Source organism: Sinohyriopsis cumingii, chromosome 15 (assembly GCF_028554795.1).
Source record: "Sinohyriopsis cumingii isolate HCF-2022 chromosome 15, ASM2855479v2, whole genome shotgun sequence".
In the NCBI taxonomy this organism is placed as follows: Eukaryota; Metazoa; Mollusca; class Bivalvia; order Unionida; family Unionidae; genus Sinohyriopsis; species Sinohyriopsis cumingii.
In genome coordinates, this window is record NC_142975.1 from 113,286,859 (window position 1) to 113,308,952 (window position 22,094).

The 22,094-nt window shown below is 35.5% G+C and overlaps 1 protein-coding gene across 2 annotated transcripts in view; it reads left to right on the forward strand.

The window, feature by feature from the left end:
* The first annotated feature begins 6,845 nt into the window (after positions 1-6,845).
* The window catches only part of LOC149782511 (bromodomain-containing protein 7-like), a 69,651-nt gene continuing 54,402 nt past the window's right edge, over positions 6,846-22,094 (forward strand). For both annotated transcript variants that reach the window (XM_089933937.1, XM_089933938.1), the window contains exons 1-4: positions 6,846-7,164; positions 10,475-10,647; positions 17,880-18,121; positions 19,487-19,631. In XM_089933937.1, coding sequence (XP_089790063.1) covers positions 7,104-7,164; positions 10,475-10,647; positions 17,880-18,121; positions 19,487-19,631 — 621 coding nt within the window. In that variant the 5' untranslated portion in view covers positions 6,846-7,103. The remainder of the gene's footprint in view (positions 7,165-10,474; positions 10,648-17,879; positions 18,122-19,486; positions 19,632-22,094) is intronic.

Consider the following 22,094-nt stretch of genomic DNA (forward strand, 5'->3'; position numbering starts at 1 on the left):
TGATTGTTATCATTGCTCATGTCCGAGGAAATGGTTAGCAAGTAGGTCAGCTTTTCATGGTTGGCTATATCATTTTTCAGCTTAAGTGTTAAGTTAATAGCTTTCCCCCGGATAGATTTTATTTTGTCCCATACTTTTTTAGAATTAGATTTGAGGTTCAATTTGGAGCAGAAGTGTTGCCACGTTTTTCCTTTGGCTAGTTTTATGACCCCTTTAAGCTGTTGTTCTTTGTCTTTATATTGGATGAAATCTATTGAGTCTCGTGTTCTCTTATATTTGTTAAGTCCTTTTTTATCTCTATTTCCTTTTTAAATTGATCATCGCGCCATGGTACTGATTGTTTAGTTTGAGTGGGTTTTTTTGTCATCTTTTTGTTGTTTTTTTTTTTGTTTTTTTTTTGGGGGGGGGTATTTAGGGTAGCTGCATTAAGTATAGTATTAATTACATTGTCATGGAATATTGTTATATCTGGGTCTTCGATCTCTTCGGTATTAATAGCGGCTAGTATGTTTCTAAAGTTATCCCAATCAGCTTTATCATATCTCCAGTTGGGTGGGGCTTCATGGGGCTTGTGCTGAAATGATATTTGGAGGGAGATTATGACGGGGAAATGGTCGCTACTTAATGTTTTTATCTTGATCAACCCACCAGTTTGTAAGTTTAGGTGCGCATATAGTAAGATCGATTGCTGAGAGGGAGCCATCCTCAGGATTAAGTCAAGACCGCTCCGGTGGCCTAGTGGTTAGAGCGTTCGCCTCGGATGCGGGAGGTCATAGGTTCGATCCACGGCCGAGTCATACCAAAGACTTACAAAAATGGTACTAACAGCTGTCTTGCTTGGCGCTCAGCATTAAGAGGTTAGTCTTAGGACTGGTCGGCCTGGTGTCAGGATAATGTGACTGGGTGGGACATCATGCTACATGTCTGCAGCACTAGACATCACTAGACATCTGCAGCACTAGACATCACTATAACCTGTCACAATGCAGACATCGTAGCGATATGACTGAAACATTGTTAAAGCTACGTTAAAAATTCAAATCACACACACACACACACACACACACACACACACAGAGGATTAGGTCGAGTTTTAGACCCATTATTGAGTACGGTTAGGTTTGATTCAGCAATCCATTCTTCCATTAATTTGCCTCTTTCATCCCTCCTACTTTCTCCCCATATTTCATTGTGAGCATTGAAGTCGCCACAAATGATTATGTTTCCATACTGGTTAGTGGAGATTTGTCAATAAGATTCTAAGTCGATTGTGTTGTCACTGTCCCTGGGTCATATATATTAGTTATTATTATATTATTCGATCCAATGTTTACTAATACAGTTTGAATTTCAGTTTTGTTATTTATGTCTTTTGACATTGGGATCGATAATGTTTCAGAGTAGGGCAGGGAATCAATTAGAAATATTGCAAGTCCTCCTCCCTTATTCCCATTGCTACGACTTTTGAGTATCAGAAGATTTTGGGTATATGTTTCGGATTCTCTGGTAAGTGTGTTTCCTGGAGGCAGAATATGTCATGTTTATTCATTGTATTAATGATTTTGTGTATTAGTTCAGGTAGGTTTATGGAAAGGCCATTGCAATTTAATTGCCAGATAGTAAGTGTTTTTAATTGTTGTAATCCATTGAGATTGGTGGGGTTTGTGGTTATGATGGGGGTCTGAGGAGTAATTGTGAATTTAGCATGATAATGTTTGGTAACACTTGAGTTTAAGTGTTCTGTGTTTTCTAATGTGGGGGTCTGGTGCTGTTAGATTTAATTGTCTCTTTGAACAGTTCAATCCACATCTGCCATGTGATGATGTTTTGATAACCTTGGTGGGGGGGGTATGACTGTGTTTTATTGGTGTTATTTATGGCTTTGATGTTTTCCTGATTGCATTCCTGCCGATTTGGTTTCAGATTCTGGTACAGTTTGGGGCGGAATAGTTTTTTTGTGGAGGTGGATTTGTTTTTTATGTTGGAATTGAGAGGTTATGTGACTTCCTTCCTTCCAATTTTATAGAAGTTGTGTTGCTGTTATTTTTTTGTTTTTGTTTTTATTTGTTTATTTTTTTTTTTTTGCTGCCTGATACGTCAAATGTTTGGGATTCATGAGGTTAATTATTTGATTTTCTTTGATAGTATAGAGGCATTCAGATGCTCTGGGGTGGTGTGGTTCTCTGCAGTTGGGGCATTTGATAATTCTCTTTTTACATGCCTCTCTATGTTGGCCCCCGCAGCGGCCGCATTTATATCTGTATCGACATTTGTTGGCGTAGTGTCCCCAATGTTGACAGTTGGTGCAGAATCGGGGTTGACAGAAGATTCCAGTCTGTGTCTTACTCCGGAGGGACCTAATTTTATCAAGGTTGTAATTGGTTCTTTTGATACTATAACTGCTTTTGTGGTGGGTAGTCCTTTACAATTTTAAGTCGGTATGCTTTTTCTAGTTTTGCCCCATTCTCATTGAGTTTTTTTTAAAGCAATGTTTGGTCATTTAAATCCTTATTATATACCTTTAGGGTTAGTACTGATTTGAAGTTCGTATTAGGAGTGGTTTGGTAGTTTTGTTGTCTGTTTTTAATTCAGAGGGGGTTTTGCTGTCAGGTTTAATAGGTTTATTTTGTATTTTGTGGTGCCTTTCGATATATACTCTAATGTGGCATAGGATTTCCAGTTGCAAGAATTTTTCCACTTGGTTGAGCGTGCTGCAGTGAACATTTAGGTAGTCAGTTTTTGGTCTAAATAACCTAAATTGCCCACCCTGTGTTCGGGAAAGGGCGCCTATAATGCTGTCGTTGCTTAGGTGGAGCAGTTGCTTGTCCCTACTGTTTATGTATAACGTATGTTAGTACTTGTATCCTGTTTCCCAGTCTGGGTTGGAGTGGTGGTGTTTGTTTTTTTTTCTCCATAGGAAGCTTTCCTTTACTTAAATAGGTTACTTGTTCCCTGGTGATGTCCATAGTAGGGGGGGGGGGGGTACTTTTAGGTGGTTGGCTGTTGGTTTTATTACCTTGATTGATCCCTGAGGGGCTTTGAGTTTGGCTGTTGTGGATTTTTTTTTTAATTCTTTGAGACATCCTGTTTTCAATTATTGTTGAATTTTGCTGCGTTGAGTGTGGATGGGGCGGGTAGTAATTTAGTTGGTTTAGCTGTGGTTTGGGTGGAGTAATAGTGGTTTTTGGTTCTTTGCTTATCAGGATGCCAATTGATGTTTTGGATTGGGTAATTTCAAGTAGTTTGTATGTTGATAGTATTGTTTTGACATCTAAGTGTTGGTCCAATTGGGGGTGGGGGTGCGATTATGTGTTCCACGTATAGTGTGGGTATTGTGTCATCTAATTCTTCATATTCGTATGACTGATCTGGGTGCTTGAAGTCTATAGGTGGGGTTGGGTCAAGATCGTTTATTGCTGCGATTGTGAGGGGAACTGGTAGTGAATGTTATATTTTTTGTTGGATTTGTTTTATTGAAGGGCTCAAGCTAGTGTCTGGCTGTCCTTTTTTTATTGGGGAATTGTTTTTAGTTTGGTTGGTGAGTGACGTTTTTCTGATATTGTTAAGTTGCCTATCTTGGTTTTCTTCTGACGTTGAGCGCCATTTTGTTTGTATACTTGTTTTGAGCCATATTGTCTAGTTGTTTGACTAAGTGGGAATAATGATTTGTTACTATTAAATTGGGACCTTTCTTTTGTAAATTCCTTAGGTTTGGACAGTTATAGATTTAGGTTTAGTTAACTTTGTGTATAGATTGATTTCAATTGATGGTTTTTATTGTAAATTTTGGTTTTATGGTATTGTCTTATTTAATTTCCCATGTAAGTTGGATTGCTTAATAATATTGTAGTAAGGTAGAGCGATCAGTTATATGCTGTAGGTATTGACTGAATTCTGTTTATTTAATAAGATTTTAACTCTTGATTAAATAGTTTATTTTTGCTTAGTGGAGATGAGAAAAAGTGGACTTGTTTTCCTTGTTTTAGGGTTATGGTGCCAATAGAATAAGATTGTTATTGTTAGTTAAGAGAAAATAGAAATATATAAGGGTAGTGCTAAGAGTAATGAGATTAAATATTTCAAAACAGCACAGAGAATGCAATTGGCCGCAGGCTTAAACTATATTACGATCTTACTGCGTGTTCCTATCGTTCTTTGTTCGAGAGTACCTTTGTTCTGTGCACTTCCTTTGTTCACGGCTAGGCGAGATGCTATTCTTTTCCTCTTCTTAGTATTATTTCTTTGTTCTTGTTTTACTGTTCCTTTGTTCTTTGGTAACTGGTGATTGTGGTAGCCGCACTCAGTAGAACTTTTAACATTATACACCAAACCGGTTTTACACAGTAAAACAAATCAAGCAAATTCAGAGATAGTTTTCAAACTTGACGTTTTGAATACTGAATAACAAAAAAAATATGTATACAATGCTGATTATGTTAATACACAAACTAATTTCATTTATGAAATAGAAATACTGATTAATAGTTTCTATCAGTAAAAGCATTCTCGGTCCTTTTTTTCAGAAAAAAAGTCCTTTTCGCGAAAGGACTTGTCTTTGATGGACCTATTGGTTTCTTTTATAATGGAGTAGAGTATCCTGCCTTTGGTAGTGGAGTTCCAGTGCTCCTGCCATTTCTGGTTAATATAGTTTCTTGTTATGCTTTGGGCTTCTGTTATGCTATATCTGAGTGGGGAAGGGTTAGGGTTCACTGACATGTTGTACGACTTTGTCGGCTAGCTCATTACCATGGATTCCTATATGCGAGGGTATCCACATGAATTCAACTATCTGATCCACCCAAGGCCTGGAACAAAATATTATCAATCGCATAGTAACCGGAAAAAACAAAATTAGCAGGAAGTTTTGGCAAACATATAGAACCCAAGCCTGCTAATATCAATTGCTATCACTACAAAACCACTGAAGACCTGCCACATATATTCAATAGCTGCTCAAAATATCAGGAAGCTAGAATGGAATTTCAAAAAGCTCAAAACAAAATTGGATCCCACCACTTACCCAGATTTCCTTAAAAATAACAACCACAACATAAATATGACCTACCAAAATATACTTAAATTCCTAGAGATTCCTATATAAAAAAAAAAATACAAAACACCCTAAAATCATAAAATAAACGACCCAACCTCACTTAAAAATACATTTCCACTAACAGATGGGCACCTTCGACAGGTCCTCTGGGACCTGAGTACTCAGCAAGGGTGTCCCTCTAGCTTAAAAATAACAATCTGTCAAATATACAATACCCACCCAAATACTCTCTAAAACCAGATAAATATACATAGACAGACTGGCGCTTTTTATACGTCCCTAGGGACCTCAGTACTCCGCAACAGTTCCCGTGTTCTTAAATTCCAAAAATATCCTTAAAAATCAACAAAAATAATATTTCTTTTAAAATTTTCTTCTCTGCTCTCTTCCTAGCCATAACATGAAAGACAGCCAAAGTAATACTGCGGCCTAATTCTGTGATACAGACCATACTAACACTAAAGCAGTACAGAGTTTTCCATCCAGTGTAATCTAGCTCATCTTTAGAGCAATTTCAGACACAAGAACCAAAACTCAGTACCCTGGAATGAGCGGACTCCTGCCTGCAGATGGTCGCCTGCCTTCCTGGTCACTACCTCCTTTGCCTCAGTCGGACACAAATAAGCATGCAACGCGCGCATGAAACACCTAACATAAATAAAAGCAAAAATAAATGAATAGCGAGTGGCACTATGGTGTCAGAATCCTTACACAATTCTATCAAGAGGCCTACAAGAACTACCCAGTCCAGCAGCTAGTAGAAGCAGCTAACTACAATCTTACGCTACACAGCTACCATTTCCTGACATTTTGTTGTTGTTGTTCTATGGTTTAACGCCATTTTTCAGCACAAAATAGGTTATACATGGCGGCCAGTATAACAGGTGGAGGAAGAACCCTGGAAAACCCAGGGAAGAACCACCGACCCACGATAAGCTACTGGCAGGCTTTCCCACGTACCCACGCTAGCCGAGCCTTGGACTCGAACCCACGCAGACAGAGGTGAAATGGCAGTGATCCGGAACGGTGAGCGCTTTCGACCACTCGGGGTCCCTCCCTGAAATTACCTGAGAGGAAGAAGGACTGTGGAGAAATGTAAAGAAGCAGAAGAAAAACGGGGAACTTCTGCTTCAAAAAAACCCCAGCCCTTCTAAGGGTTACCAATACTGCCTCTTATCCAGGGAATAATTATAGCTTGGTATCCCGTTTCGATAAAACTATTATGTACACTAACTTGATCCGTCAATCCACCGGTTCAAAATTCAAACCTGTTATGACCTAACAGAGACCAAACTTTTTATAGGTCGCTCAGACATATTAGTTATTACAAATGTGTAGGGTATCTACAACGTACACTGTGTACTAGAATTTTTACGATTATTAGAACGTAGGAAAATTTTACAACTTGTTTTGATTTGACCCAATTCCACAGGTGGCTAACACATTATTGACATTTTGTATCGTCCATTAGTACAACTAGGCTGAATTTGACTAAGTACGGACTGACGTTCTTCGGAGTGATGACATCCATTGTTGGCTTGCCGAGTTCCTTGCCCTCTTGACTCTCGGCCATCGCATAACGGTGGAGATGTGGGACAATTTCCACCCGCCTAAAGCTAGGTGTCTCTATGTGACGTCATCGTTGCGACCATTCGCAACGAGCGTTACATACTGCTTGGGTCGACACCTAGTACAGAAAATACGGACTGAAATCAACTCATTGTTAACATAAGTGTCTATTGGGCCCATTTCCACTCATGAAAGCCCTTCATTTAGGTCGTTAGAGACATATAGTCCTACGACCTGACGGCTAAATTAGCAGTGCTCCTTGAGCACATAAACGCCTGGGGGATGTGGCACTAATTCCTTCCCCCAAGGAACATTTAGCATCCCGCTGTGCGGGAATAAACCCGTTGCCCTTCTGGGCGAACGCGACGTAAATCCACTAAACCAAAAGACGTCATTTTAGCGCGTTATACCAACTGAACAAAATTTTCCACTGCGCATGCGCTAGGAAGTAAACTTCCTTTGTCTGCCGATGTAAAAAATAATGGGAAAGAAACACAAGAAGCATCACAAATCGGAGAAGAAAGCAATTGATTCATATGATGGTAGATTATAATTTTTAGCGTTTTAAACTTTTCCACATAAATACTGGAATGAACAGTTATACAATCGCAGTATGGTCTAGTTGAAAGTTCGGTGGCACCATTTTTCGTGATAAAATGACGTATTATTCTATACTATATTACACTTCATATCATACTGTGTGAAAGGTTCATCCCAGTATTTGTGATGAGAAAGGGGCGACGTGCTTATGCTTGCACAAGCGGTGTTCTGTAGCGTGTTACGAGGTCAACACATTTTTTAAATTTAAAATTAAATCCTGAGATATTTTTCCACAGCTGTTAAAATACTGGTAAAGTATCTTTTTGAGTCTTTCATATTTTTTAAAACTAGTTAAAGATTTTGTACAGGTTATAAACAGAAATATAACTGTTATCTGTCCTGAATTACCAGCTGCTGTAACAACGTCCGTTATTGTCATATTCACATGCAGTGTTCAAAGAACAAATGTTTTAGACACGGGTGACTATAAATAAATCGCAAGCCCTTACTCAAATTCCACAAGCCCAGACAACAGTTAAACGCCTCTGTCCAGTATGCTTTATCAACACAAATCCCTGAAAAATGGAATTTTTCTCAATGGCTTGAATTCATTGACCCAGAAAACTTTTTTCTTCAGTTATTGTAAACAATATCCTAGACTGGCACAAGTCGGAAACTCAACCAATGGAACTGACAAATTCAGGATTCTCTTGAGAGAAGTTGCACAAAGATGAAATTCCAGTAAAGTACTTTGACTTCCATATCAAGCAAAAAACTATATTACATATACTTGGAATGATTTATCTTCCTTTCAGCTGCTTTTCAATTCTTTATATTTCTGTTATTAGAATTCAACTTTTAATCTTTCACTGTATAGCCAGTATTGTGTTCACATGCTGTTAAAACCTGTTACATACATGTTTGAAAGTATTTGGCTTTGGTTTGTGCACTCTCATCTAGAATGTGTTGAGTAATGTAGCATAGATGAACAATGGAAATGGGTCTAAGCTTTATCTTAACTGGGTATTGCTGTTGTTTTGTTTGGCATGTCTTTAACCATTTGTCCTACTTGTTGATTGAGGTTGAGACTGAATTGTTCCATACTGTACCAGAGTTGACATGTCATGGGGACTGAGTTGTCCCTACAGGTTGTATGCTTCAGTATTTCCCTTTACCCTCATTTGTGCATCAGAGTCCTCCTAATTTTCAATTTTACTACCAGTTTTGACACAAGGTTTGTTTTATACTCAGTTCTGACACCAAGGGATTCATGTCGATCAGTCTCGCACTCCTATGGGATATACAGTGAAACCTGTCTTGAGAGACCACTGCTATGAGAGACCACCTGTTTTGAGAGACCAGATTTTCCATGCACAGATTCATTGATTATTTAGTGTTATGACCTGTTATGAGAGACCACCTGTCTTGAAAGACCAGTATTTATTGGCAGAAGGGGTGGTCTTTCAAGACAGGTTCTACTGTACTGATAACTGTATAGATATATAAAAACACAGTAACTGTATAGATATATAAAAGCACAGTATTTCTAACTAGATTCATCCAAATGTCTTCTGGGATGCAGGATGAGAAGGTATGAATACTGCAGGAAAGGTTGCTCAGGGACATGTCGGAAGGTGGCCAAACAGTATGAAATGGCTTAGTCCTACAAACGCAAAATTCTTCACTCATCAAAAGCTAGAAACACATTAAATATCTGTTATCAACAGATATCAGTCAGAAATATTCCTGGAGGATTTAATTTCTTTTCTTTTTTTTGTAGCTATTGAATATCCACACAAATAAATCAACAAAAAATAAGATTGTTGATTGGGTTTTAAGGTATACAGTTTAGTCCCATACAATGTTATCTCCATAAGTATGTCTTATTTTACTCTATTTGTTATGCATAGAAAAACTAATTCTGTAATCAGTACAACCAGTCATGTTTGGCTTAAAATCATTGTAATGGTTTTCATTAGCTGTAAGATTTAAGTTATCTTATTCATATGAAAAGAATGGACAGACAATGGGAAAATCACTTTATTTACATTTATTTTTCTCTTGCCTATATTGTAGACCTTGGCAAGAGGCAGGGTTCCTGCAGTCATGGAAATCCTGGAAAAGTTTGTAAATTACAGAAAAGCATTTCAAGGACCTTGACATTTTTAAAAGTTTCGTAAAATAGAGTAGGCTTCCTTAAAACTTCATAGACTATATCCAGGGATCTTACCACAGTTAAAAAGAGAATGTCATATCCATTAGGATGAAGTATGCCCAAAGTCAGCAGTAAAAAAAATTGTGTTAAATTTATGTGGGAACACTGCAAAGGTCACCTTCATTAAGCAGTCTCCAGTTTTTAAACAAGTGATTTAAGAGTCCTAAAGACTCCATTTTTTTTAAGGAAAGTAATTTGATTAAGCAGTCATCTGGTGTAAGAGACTGTATTCTCTGCTTCAGACAGTTCCCTTTTTAACATAGGTATATCTTTGTTATCACAATGACTAGTTTTTGTCTCATTTATAGATTTGGAGACATAATTATCACTTTTACAGTAGTGTCGAGATCAATTGACGTGTTTTACAATTAGAATACATTGATCTGTTACGGATGCTTAACTTCAAAATTAGGTAACTGTTCCCAAAAATAGATAATTCATTGAAGACAAACATACTTGTTTCATTATGATTTTGAGTGAAAATATTGGATAAATTCACTATTGCCTATATATCATTTAGTCTAGAAACTTATTTAATGATGTAATATTTAGTGTGAGAGTTTAAAAAGCTATGGATTTCAGTCACTAATTAAATTGTAACATTTTTTGCATCATTTGCAATAAAATTGTGATTTGGTACAACTTGAGCACCTGAAGGTACTGAATAAAGCACGTTTCTATGCTTGATGCATTATGTGGTGCCAGATCAGAGTCTGTGTTGTTTGTTCTACTGATTACTCTTAACAAATGGCACAGATACATACCTGCCAGTGTACTATGTGATGACCAGTGTATGTATGTGAAGTTGGGATAAGCTATCATATGTGGTATAAAAATGGTTTGTTATATCCATGAAAAGTTTAACAATTTGTAGCAGAATATCAACTTGGAAATGGGTGGAAGGTGCATATTCATGGCATGGTGAAGTTGACTTTCCTGACACTTTGAAGGCGACTATTTCAACCACTTCACCTGACAGTATGATCCCTGATGTTGATGTTGACAGTTGAGACAACTTTCTAAAGAAATCTTGACCATGTTTATTTTGTCCAATCACATTTTACCAGCCTCATACATTTACATTTTGCAATTTTTAGATGAGAGGCCAGAGAAAGAACCCTTGAAACTTGTCCTGAAAGTAGGAGCCCCAGACCCGTCCCCAGATCCCTACCGGCAGTCCCCAGCTCATGAGGAGAAACGACACAAGCACAAGAAGAAGAAGAAGAAAAAGTCCAGTGACAAGGACAAAGAAAGACATAAGCATGATGAGGTTTATAAATGGAAATGCATTGACCATCTTCATATTCTTTGAAGAATAATTGACCATAATCATTAGAATAAGTTTTTGTTTTAAATACAGTAGTCCCCCTCTTGAATAGCCCCCCTGACCAGCGGCCACACGCTCCTTACGGCCAGAATCTGTTGGCACTGACGAGTTTGTGTTCAAAAGTACCCCTCAAGAAAGACCACCCTGCTAACGCGACTAGCGGTCAGCATATTAGTGCAATAATATAAAATTCACCCCCCTCACAAGTGGCTGCATTTTATTTTAATATGTATCCAGAACCAGTATTTTATTTATAATGTGTGTTAAGTAATCCAATTTCTGTTTCCCGATGAAAGGTTTTCGTTACTGAAAGAAGTGTTGACTAAAGTACTTATACCACTAAGGTTAATATTGTATCATTTACGCCTCACGAGAAGCCACATTTATTCCATAAAGCAGAGAAAGGCTCAAACTTTAATCCACACAAACAGGTTAGTACATGTTATCCGATTAGCGTTATTGCTATGTTATCATAAGATGTCCGGTTTAGTCACTCTGATAACTGTTAAGATTACAATTATTGAACAGTAGTAACAGCTGAGAAGTGGCAGTATCGATGTGCAATACACAAGTCAGCAGGAAAATGCTTTGATAGCCTTTATGGCATCCCTTAGATGTTGAGCTTGTTCTCTTTGATAATTAGTGGCTATTACTACTGATAATAATTGTCAAGATTACAAATCCTAACGGCCACAAGGTCATATCAGCATGATGTTAATGGTGCATGATGAAGCTGTTTTGGCTTTTCTCACTTAGTGTAAAGAAATGTATAAAAACAATAGGATACCAGACTATGACTAACGAATCACGTGACAAGATCACTTCCTTTAAAAACACATGGCAATTTGTTTAAATGCATAATTGTTTTATCAGTCTTGTAGCTGGCAACTTGAATAACTTACTTCAAAAAGATCAACATGTCATCGAGGAAAAGAAAAATTCTCAGTATGGGAGAGAAAGTGAAAGTAATTCAACTGACCAAAAAGTGGAGTGGGAGGGCGAAGAACCTTGCAGAAAACTGTGATGTCAGAAAGACTCAGATAAACAATATCATGAAAGATAAGGAAACAATTCTGCAAAAGTGGGAAGATGGAATGGATGGAGAAAGGAAAATTGTTTGAGCCAGGAGATGTTTGTATCCTGATTTGAATGACAAGGTCTTTGAATGGTTTGGCACTGGGCATGCTAAGAAAATTCCACATACCGGTTGAATGATCCAAGAAAAAGCACAGATTTCAAGTCCGACACAATATTAAGTGTTCTGTCCTTAGCAGAGAATCAGCTGATGATAATAATGAAGGTGTCGAAGATTGGAACAAATGACTAATGATATATGCAGGGGATATGATAGCAAGGATATTTTTTATTGTGACTAGACTGGTTTGTTTTGTAGACTGTTACCAACAAAGTGACAGATGATTTGATCTGTAACATTATTATAAAGACAGTTTTCAAACTATATCAATGGTTATTCATAACATTCTTTTGAAAATGATGAAGCAGTTTGTTTTACATTTATTTCACAACATGCATGTGATTTTTAAATGAAAATATTAAATGTTTTAGAATTAAATGTACTTGTGACTTTCTTCATATGTATTTACTATTCGCACTAGTCATCCCCCTCTAGAAAGGCCACCCTCATTATAAGGCCAATTCCCTGCTGCAATAGGGGTGGCCTTATAAGAGGGGGACTACTGTATTACTGAAGGAAGACTTGAATGAAACAGAATATAATATATATTGTATATTTCTTAAGCATATGTAATACATACAGTCAAGCCTGCCCTAACAATTACCTTTATATAGGTTATACCTGAACTCACTGGCCATTCTTGTTTTGCTTCATGAAAATTCATCTATATAAGTCATGTATTAAATGAAAACCAGCTTTCAGAAGTTTAAGGTCAGGTATTTTCCATGCAAATAGTGGTTTCTTACTTCATCAAGCACTCTAGTGTATTAGCCATAGAAATGGAGCATTTGCTCTCCCATGAATGGCATTGTTCAGGTAAAGACAGGTCATGTGAATTTATTTGTAAACAAACAATATCATACTTATACATACATGCCAGCCATTAAGCTTTTGGCGTAGCAATTATGCTTTTTTTTCTCACTAAATTACACCTTACGTGTAACTGTATTTGGATTACACATTTTCAGTATATCCCCCTCCCAAAAAATTAATAATTTGTTTTCTCATCTTTATTAACATCCCACATACCGTATTCTAGAAGAGATGGCTTCTATGTAACTATGACATAAGTGTATGCTTGTCCAAAGACTTGTATGCACTTTCCTAACAGCATTATGTTCTATTTATAGTAGTTACCCTACTTCAAGAAACATGCTGGTTTCTACTTTCAACTTTTGACCTCGGTTTCTATTTGTAGTAGCTTCTATAGCTTACTTAGGTGAGAACAGACTGGTTTTCTGACTTTTAATCTTTGCTCGCAGATTCTTTGTTCTAATTCAGTCTGTAGGTATTTGGCACTAAAAGTCAAGTCAGATTTATTTTAGTCAGTGTGTGTTAGAGCAAAAATATTTTAAAAATAATTTCACAGATGGATTAGGAAAAGATGAAAAACCAATTCAGAGATGAATATATGAATTATACAATACAACATTCCATTTTAGGGATCTTCATGCCCCTTGCAGGGTGCATGGAAATGATTTTAATATTGGTCATGGTGGTAAAACAAGAAACCTTGAATTAGCTCATTTACTAACTCCAGTGCTAAGGTAACATCTTTTATACAGCAGAACTAAATTGTGGACACGAATTTTATAAATGCAGATGTATTATCTACCGAGTTCTTAAAAAAACATGGACTAACCTCAGCGGTAGAAAACTACATTGGTCCTTTGTTCAGACAGATGTTTCCTGATTCCAAAATTGCAGAAAATATGCATGTGCAAGAACAAAATCATCAAATATTGTTAGGTGTTTAGCAGAAGATACTTCACTTAAAATTGCAGAAGCCATGAAAATTGAGCCATTTAGTATTGCAACAGACAGGAGTAGTGATTATGACAAAAAGTTGTACCCAGTCTGTGTAAGAGACTTTGACAACAAAAAGGGCAAAGTCAGAGTGCTCTTCTTTCATAATCAGAATTAACAGTAGATTCCATGAAGAAAACATTTTATTTGTTTGCTTATAACACTTTGAATAAACTTAAGTTGGCATAATTGTATGGGGTTTTAAGCTGATACTGCATCAGTGATGACTGGAATTCATAAAGAAGTTGCATTCTATATTTTGAAAAATGTCTCCATCGTTGTACATATCAGGTTGTCTCCGTCATATGATGCACCATGCTGCAGGAAAAGCTGCTGATAAATTAGAACTCCTGAAGTATCAAGTTGTTACTCCACTCTACCTGACAATATAATTCATGCGGACATAGTTGATTTTTTTCATCTTATTTCCCAGCTAAAAGACCCAATAACTGTAAGATATAAATTTCATCGTCTTTGTCAGGTTATGAAAGGAATATTGGTTCTTTACCATTCTAATCCTGATGTGAGAGATTGTTCAGTATTGTTTACAAAAATATAACTGACTTCAGACCCAGGCTCTCTAACCCAGCACTTAGTGCTTTACTGGTGTGCAAAACATTCATAGTCTCAGCTGGTACAAAGTGTTTTGAAATGTAATATGAGAGTCGGTTGCTTTTTAAAGCTCAAAGTAATATATACGAAAACTTGAAGCAGTAATTGGTGTTAAAATTCCAGAGGGATAAAAAAATCATTTTGTACATATGCTCATAGATTTTTTATCATGTTATATGTGGATTACTCATTTTCTGCTTGGATTACTCTTTTTGTCCACTTGGACTACACTTTTTGTCCACTTGGACTACACTTTGTGTCACCAGGGGTTGGCATGTTTGCTTATACTCATTGTACTTTAGTCAAACGTTAAGTGTAACTTTAAATTGACTAATTTCTTCATTGCCTTGTTTTTTTAAATAAAAAAAAATTTGAATAAAGCCAAATTATTTAGAAATTTTGGTGTCCAGAGTAAATACCTGAGGTAAATTTTAATTCTGATGTGTGATGGGGAAATGTACTGATTACTGTACTTAATACATGTATCAGGATTAGGATTAATACAGAACTGATTTTAACCAGAATTTGCTTTACATTATCAAATTTGACCTGTTGAACAACTCCTGTATCTTTACTGCATGATCATAGTGAGCAGATCAAGATCATGGCAGGTGCCTCCAAAATATTGTTTACAATGCAAATAAACAAATTTAGCTTTCAAACATGGCTCATTTCCTTCAGAAAAGTGACTTGTAATTATCGTATGTTATAAAACAAATATGCACCTAAAGTAGTATTATAGTGTTGATATAAATCTGTATGCAAAAAGTGCATTGTGGTCCAAGAAAAACAGTTACAGTCTACATAGCAGATTTTTCTTAAATTTCCATCCATGTTTGAGATGAATGTATTAACAGACATTGAGTCATTTGGTTACTCTTTTTAATCCAAGAATAGATCATGGATCAACACTGTATACTTTAATTCATATAAGATATTACATTGATTCAGAATATTTGTGGAATGATATGCTGAAATCCTCAGAAACAATATAGATGATGAAAACTGCACATTTAGTAGTGAACATACAATAGGAATATTATTTTAACCTTTAAGTCATCACAAGTCTTTAAACAAGGTGACACATCAGTATTGGGTTAACACTTTCTATACTTGGACAAAGTCTGTTACTTTTTAAACATCTGGCTCCAAATGCAATATACAGGCAGCTGAGCTAGTTGCCTCCTTACCAGATATATAAGCAAACATGTACTTCATAAAAAAATACAGGGAAAGCTTGAATAAATCTATGAGTGAAACCCTTTTCAAGGATAAAATAATAATATACAAATGGTATATTTGTTCAAGAACCATGTTAGAGTGATGAACCTTCATTCATAGGTAACCTGTGTACACAGCCTTTTTCCATGGGTAGCTGACAGGTTTGACTGTATCAGTAATTGATGGAGTGGAACTTTGTATGAATTATATTGCTATCATTTGACATTTTTGGTTTTTACAAGTGGAGTTATGGCCCATTATTGTTGGATGCATCCCATTTGCATTCATGAATTTCCTGTTTAAGGCCCTCCAGAGCAAATTGTTGTAAGGGTCCTTTGTAATGAACCCACCATAAATAGCTCTATTTTTTGTAAAAGCTTGTATAACATTGCTGTTTATAAATTTAATGAAGTAAAGTGAACTTTTTAATGGTCTTTTTATTAGGGCTCCACTTGACAAAGCTTGTAGAGTCCTATAGTAACTATTTTGTCCATCCAGCAGTCTGCCTGTTTCAGATTTTATTTCTGCAAGATAACTTGACTGGATTTTAACCAGATTAGTGCATCTTTAGATTATAAAGACTTTGAAAGAGCTGGATTTCCAGCCTTTTGAGTAATGTTTTAGAATTGCTGCCCCTGATTACTTATCATTCAAACTTTTGTTTCAGCAACTTAACTTGATCTTTGGTTATTCTGAATCTGAAGCATACTTTTGCAGAAATGCAATCATAACATTCAGGGCTCTGAGCACCACTATTTTTCCATTGTCAAACGACTGAAGGAATGATCCCTGATAAGGGTCATGTTTCATACCTACATGCCAACATTACTCATGATATTAATTTTAGGCAGTGCAGATTTTTGATTAACACTTTGACCAAAAACATGATAAGGATTAATTTATATTAATCCATAATTTAAATTATGTCAGTCTACAAAATTTCACTGTAACGACGTTTTAAAATAAGGTGTTATTATTATAACATTATCGGGATCATTATTTATTTATATCTTGTATATTTGCTTTCATCCTTGAATATTTGATCCACTTATGTTTGAATAATGTGATTTGCAGTCATCTATATAGAACAGTCAAGAGTTAGACAAGAATGTGAATTAAGGATAAAAAAAGGATTGTATGAGTTATAAAGCAATTATTTGAAATATTTAATGTATAGAGACAGGTGTTATTGCTGTCAATTTAGTACAGTACTCCCTCTTCATAAAATTGTACATGGGGATCATAAAAGTGATGAATGTTCAGTGTTGCACATTGATCGTGGGATCATGGATTTGCTGCAAAATTTTGTCTATTTTCCCCTAAATCTTGACCACCATGCACCATCATGGCACACTTTTTTTGTCATGTGCAAATAAATACATGTACAACTTTTCTTTAGTGGCTGTCCATCCACATCTGAGTTGGCACTAGCTGTGGCCAAAGTCACTAGATGTGACTATAAGATGGCATACAGTGTCCATTTTTAATGCTATATCTGTCAATGAAAACATGAAAGATTTGTGGTAGTCAGTGCAATGTCAGAAGTTATGTGGCCTAGTGAAACATATTTTCAAGGTTAAAGTCACACCTATGGTAACAAAAAATGTATTTATTTCAGGTTGAATGAATGACAGAAGAGACTAAAATTTATTCAAATACTCAGATTGTCATTAACTGAGTGATTTATTAATTAAAATCATGCAGAACATTTGGTATTTATTATAGTAAATTCTGATTGATAATGAGTAAACACAAAAGCAAAATTGGAGCAAGATCCAGAACAGAGGATTGCATGATGAACCTTATTTCATGTTACCCAGATATTCAAACACCATAATATTTTCCTGAGTTACATGAGCACACAAAATAATGTTTATTACAATAATGTTATGTGTCCTTGATAGTACAGTACAGATGAAAAAGTTGAGGTTGCATAGCTATCAAAGCAAATGTAAAGGTTTCATTGCATTACGTACAGCTGTTCTCCTTTGTCCCATTAAAATGATGCAATTCCGCTGCCGAGTACAATACTGTGTGTTATGGTGAGGGAGTCACATCCTGCAGGATGTTTTAACAAGGTTGTCATAGCAGTGCATAAAAACAGAACAGAACTGGTATTTACTGATGTTAAATCAAATTATAATTGGTTCTGGTTAGCCAAATAAGCAATTCAAACCTGTTAATAGAATCCATGACCATACCCAAATTATATGAGTCATAGAGGTTTACTACGGTTCTGTATTGAGCAGGACCACAGTACTTATTAATGGATTCCCTATTAGAATAAGTTTCACCTTATTTTTTCCTCAAACACGACCTAAACAATTGCATCATTATTTAGGAGAAAAGACGAAAGAGGGACCGTGATTATTTGGATGATGTGAGCATTAGTCAGGAAGATGAGGTAGAAGAAGAGGAAGCAGATGAACCTTCCCGCAAGAGGACATTATTAGAGCTTGATGATGATACTACCAGGGATAGTGAGGAAATACCACACAGAGAGCATCGTTCTACTGCTGTTAAAGAAGATGAGCATGGAATCCTGAAGCAGTGCCTTCTTTACATTCAGAAAAATCTGCAGAAGTATGATTACATTTTATATATTTGTCTAGATGATAAACCGCTAGGTAGACAAGTTGAATATTAAATGCTCCTCTGTTAAACTTATTTAGCTTTTCTTCTATTCATTGTAAGAAGCAAACACAGTAAGTTCATTTGTTTGCAATAACACAAAGCTAGTTTGTTCGGGCCCGAACACTGAAATAAAAGCCATCAGTTTCACAAATCACCATATCAATTTATGATCTCCTTTTATATGTGGCAGTTCCTTTAAAAACATTGAATTCAAAAGCATCAGTTTCACAGATCACCATATCATATATGATAGTGCAATGATTGTTCAGTTTTTCTAATGTGGATATGATAATTTCTGTTAATGTTTATTTAAATTCATACTGTAAATGTTAAGATAAGCCAATGGATTTTAAATAAGTTCGTTCTTAGCAGCTCCATTGTGACCCCGAGTAATGTAGTTATTTTTGTTCATTTCCTACCCGACTTGAATCATTGATTTTGGTTTTGTAAACATGTTTATCTCAATCTGAAATCAAAACTTTGGAAATTCCCTATGCAATGCTGGTCTACCTTTGTTTACTACATTTGATATATTTTTATAAACAGACTTTCTAATTATAAATAAGATTTTATCTTGTAAACATTTGGATCCTTGAATGAAAATTTTCATTATGCAGTAGTTTTTTTATAAATAGAAAATGTTAATTGTGACATGAGGTCAAGTAGAGGACTACATAATCTTATTTTTCTAGAATTTATTCATCATGCAATAAGATCTTTGGCAGAATCATTGCTGTGTCCAATATTTCATTTGGGCTGGAATTCAAATTATTTAATTCAAGTGATGCTTCTCTAGAAATACAAAGTGATAAAAAATAACATCATTGTAAATAGAGACTTGGATTCAATATGAAATTCAAATAAGGATATATTCTTGAATTGTATTATTGTGATTCAGCAAAAGACTGTTGGCACAGCGCTACAACACAGGCCACAACAGGCACATCAACACTTAGAGTGTTTAATTTATTTTGGAATGTCACTATTAGGACTTGTGTTATAAATTCAGTTATTATTTAGGATTTAGTTCACAATACCATAAGTTCTTTTTACATTTTCACTTTGTATTCTAATAAATATTTTTTTTGCATTTTACAGAAGTTGTTGATTTTTGCTCTTTTCTGTTGTTTATGACCATAGAGTTGTAACATGGAAGCTGAGTAATGTTTTATGATGTCAGTTGACTGCTGTGGCTATGTTGCATCATCATTGTCAGTGTTCAGGTTTTATTTAAGTTTTATATTAGGAAACATTACTGCAAAGAATCTGGTGAGACCCTGAATTGTGCAGAATATTTGTGAATTTACTTTGTAGAAAAGATGTAAATGGTTTCTTTGCCTACCCTGTAAATGATGTGATAGCTCCTGGCTACTCCAGCATCATCCAGCATCCCATGGACTTCAGCACAATGCTCAGTAAGATTGAGAGTGATGAGTACAGAAGTGTTTTGGAGTACAAAGTGAGTATTGACTACTCAATATTTTACCTATAATACAATGATTGTTGGTGCATAATATTTTGCATGAACCAGAAAATATCCATTTATTTTGCTCGTGTCCCTTTGATTTGTGGTTGTTAAATAGTTCCCATGAGTCCTTCTGGATGGTGACATGCCTAATGGAGGCAACATTTTTAATATTGCCCTGGACGTATATCCCATGATGATGTCCCAGCCTAGAAGGTCGTGAACATTTAAATTAGTGAGGATTATATTAAATATTTGACCATTTTTTACAGATTTTAATCTGGTTTGCCTTTATCTTTGTGTTATTTTGGGGATTTATAAACTTACTTGGTAATATATAACCGTGATTGTGCCTATGTGCTATCCAACCTATTTATAAACATTTCTTATTACTTGACATTATGGAATCTAAAACTCAAAGGTCAAAGTTATTGAGGCCTGATGGTCAGTAATCTGCAGAGTCAATCGTTTCCCTATTAGTGCCTACAGGGAGCACTATTCAACACAGGGCAAATGTCCTCTGTGCTCTTGCTGCATTGTGCTGTTTTTCTCTTATACTGTTGTATGTACAGCCAATGAAACTTGATGGGTGTGGGTATTCATTTTGGAGGATGCTGTTTTTATTATAGGCAAAATGAGGTCACAGTGACTTACTTTTCATGCTTTATTGCCTTATTGTATTGCATTTGGATTATTCAGTGGTCACTTAAAAACAGAGAATACAGGTTTGACATGTTTATCATTTTCTATTTGGATTATTTGACACTGATAACATTTCCAGTCAGAGAGGTTTCTTTAAAACAGACAGATTGCTAAATGAAGCATACTTTAATGAGTGACATGTAAAAGTTTGCTGTATTTTACAACTCACGTATGATAACTGCTTCTTCCCCATATCATTATCATTGTACAGCTTGGTCATTATTTTAGGAAAAATTCACTTCTTCCTCTAGGGACTGAAAGGAGGCATTAATAACTCAAATGGAGACATGTTTTGAGTCAGCAAATATTTCTTATATGAACTTATATGTTAACTATGTTTATATATAAATGTATGTATGTACATATATGTGTAAATTGGCTTCTTATTCCAAGTTAGATATCATTGACAAGTTCAGTTTTATTATTTAACATTGCTGCAGAGGAAAATTCTTTCATTCATTCATATCATAATATTGATTTCATCATGTCTGTGTGTTTGTCTGTCTAGAGATGCTTGTTAGAGAGATTTCATAGAAACCAATCAGTGTAGATAAATAAAATTTTGCTGACATATATTTATATACAGATGACCTGTTTAGAATTTCAGGCCATTACAGCAATTTTTCAATTTTGTTTTACACATTTTTTTTATTTTTGACAAAAACCTTGTTAGTATATATTCTAATTGAGGTGGATAAATTAAATTCAATTAATTTATATCTGTTTATATGTAAATTAGCTGATTAGATGCTCAGGCCATTACAACAGCTTTTAAATTTCTTTACACTTTTTTCTTGTTGGGGCTCTGACTTCTTGACAAAATTCTTCTTAGTGCACTGAAGCAAACGAACACTTGATACAGACAAATGAAATTTGTTAGACATTTTTGTATGCATAAATAAATGACCTGAATAAATTTCAGTGCCAATATATAATTCAGAGTTTCAAACTTTTTTGAACTTTTAAGATTTAGACTTTTGGGTATGGAGAGGAGCAATATGGGCATTGTGGACAGATAATTGATGGAAAGTTTTCAGGTGCCGACATTCCAATTTCAGTTGTTTGCATTTCACAGGCTATCAGTTTCATCAGCATTATAACAAATCCCAATATAAGTCATTTGATTAGTCCTTTTGTTAAGCAGTTATCTTAACAAATAAAGCAACATTATTTGTATCAACCACACTGGTCTCTGAATACAGGTATTGGATTAGTCATGAATTATCACACAGTGAGTATATGTAGAATTTACTCCCTTGTTTCTTGTAAGTCAGCTGAGAAGAGCGTGACCAATTTTATCACTGGCAATTAAAAAGAACAAGGTCAATTAGTTCAGCTTGAAGTTTTGTTCCTTGTTGCTTGAGCCCTTTTGTACAGACTTGCCTAAAAGTCTTGAAAGATTTCTTTTGTAACAAGAAAATAAAAATGGGGATTAATGTTTTTTCAACATGTTTAGATAGATTCGTCTTTTCTTTTTTCACTTTTGGCAGGTAGCAATACAGGGCAGATGTACACCTCTTCATCAATAACTCAAGCACAATGGGGTCCACAAACATAGACCACATTATAAGCGAGGCTCGAGTTACCAAGGGACCTCCAAAAATTGAAAAAATCGCTTTGACATCGAGAAAATCGTTGGGGGTGTGTGTTAGGGAATTGGGCTGTTTAATGACTGAATCCTCATTTTACAATTATGTCAATAATTTTTGATAACACTCTTTTTCTAATGAAGTTGTTCGTATTCTGTTTAAATAA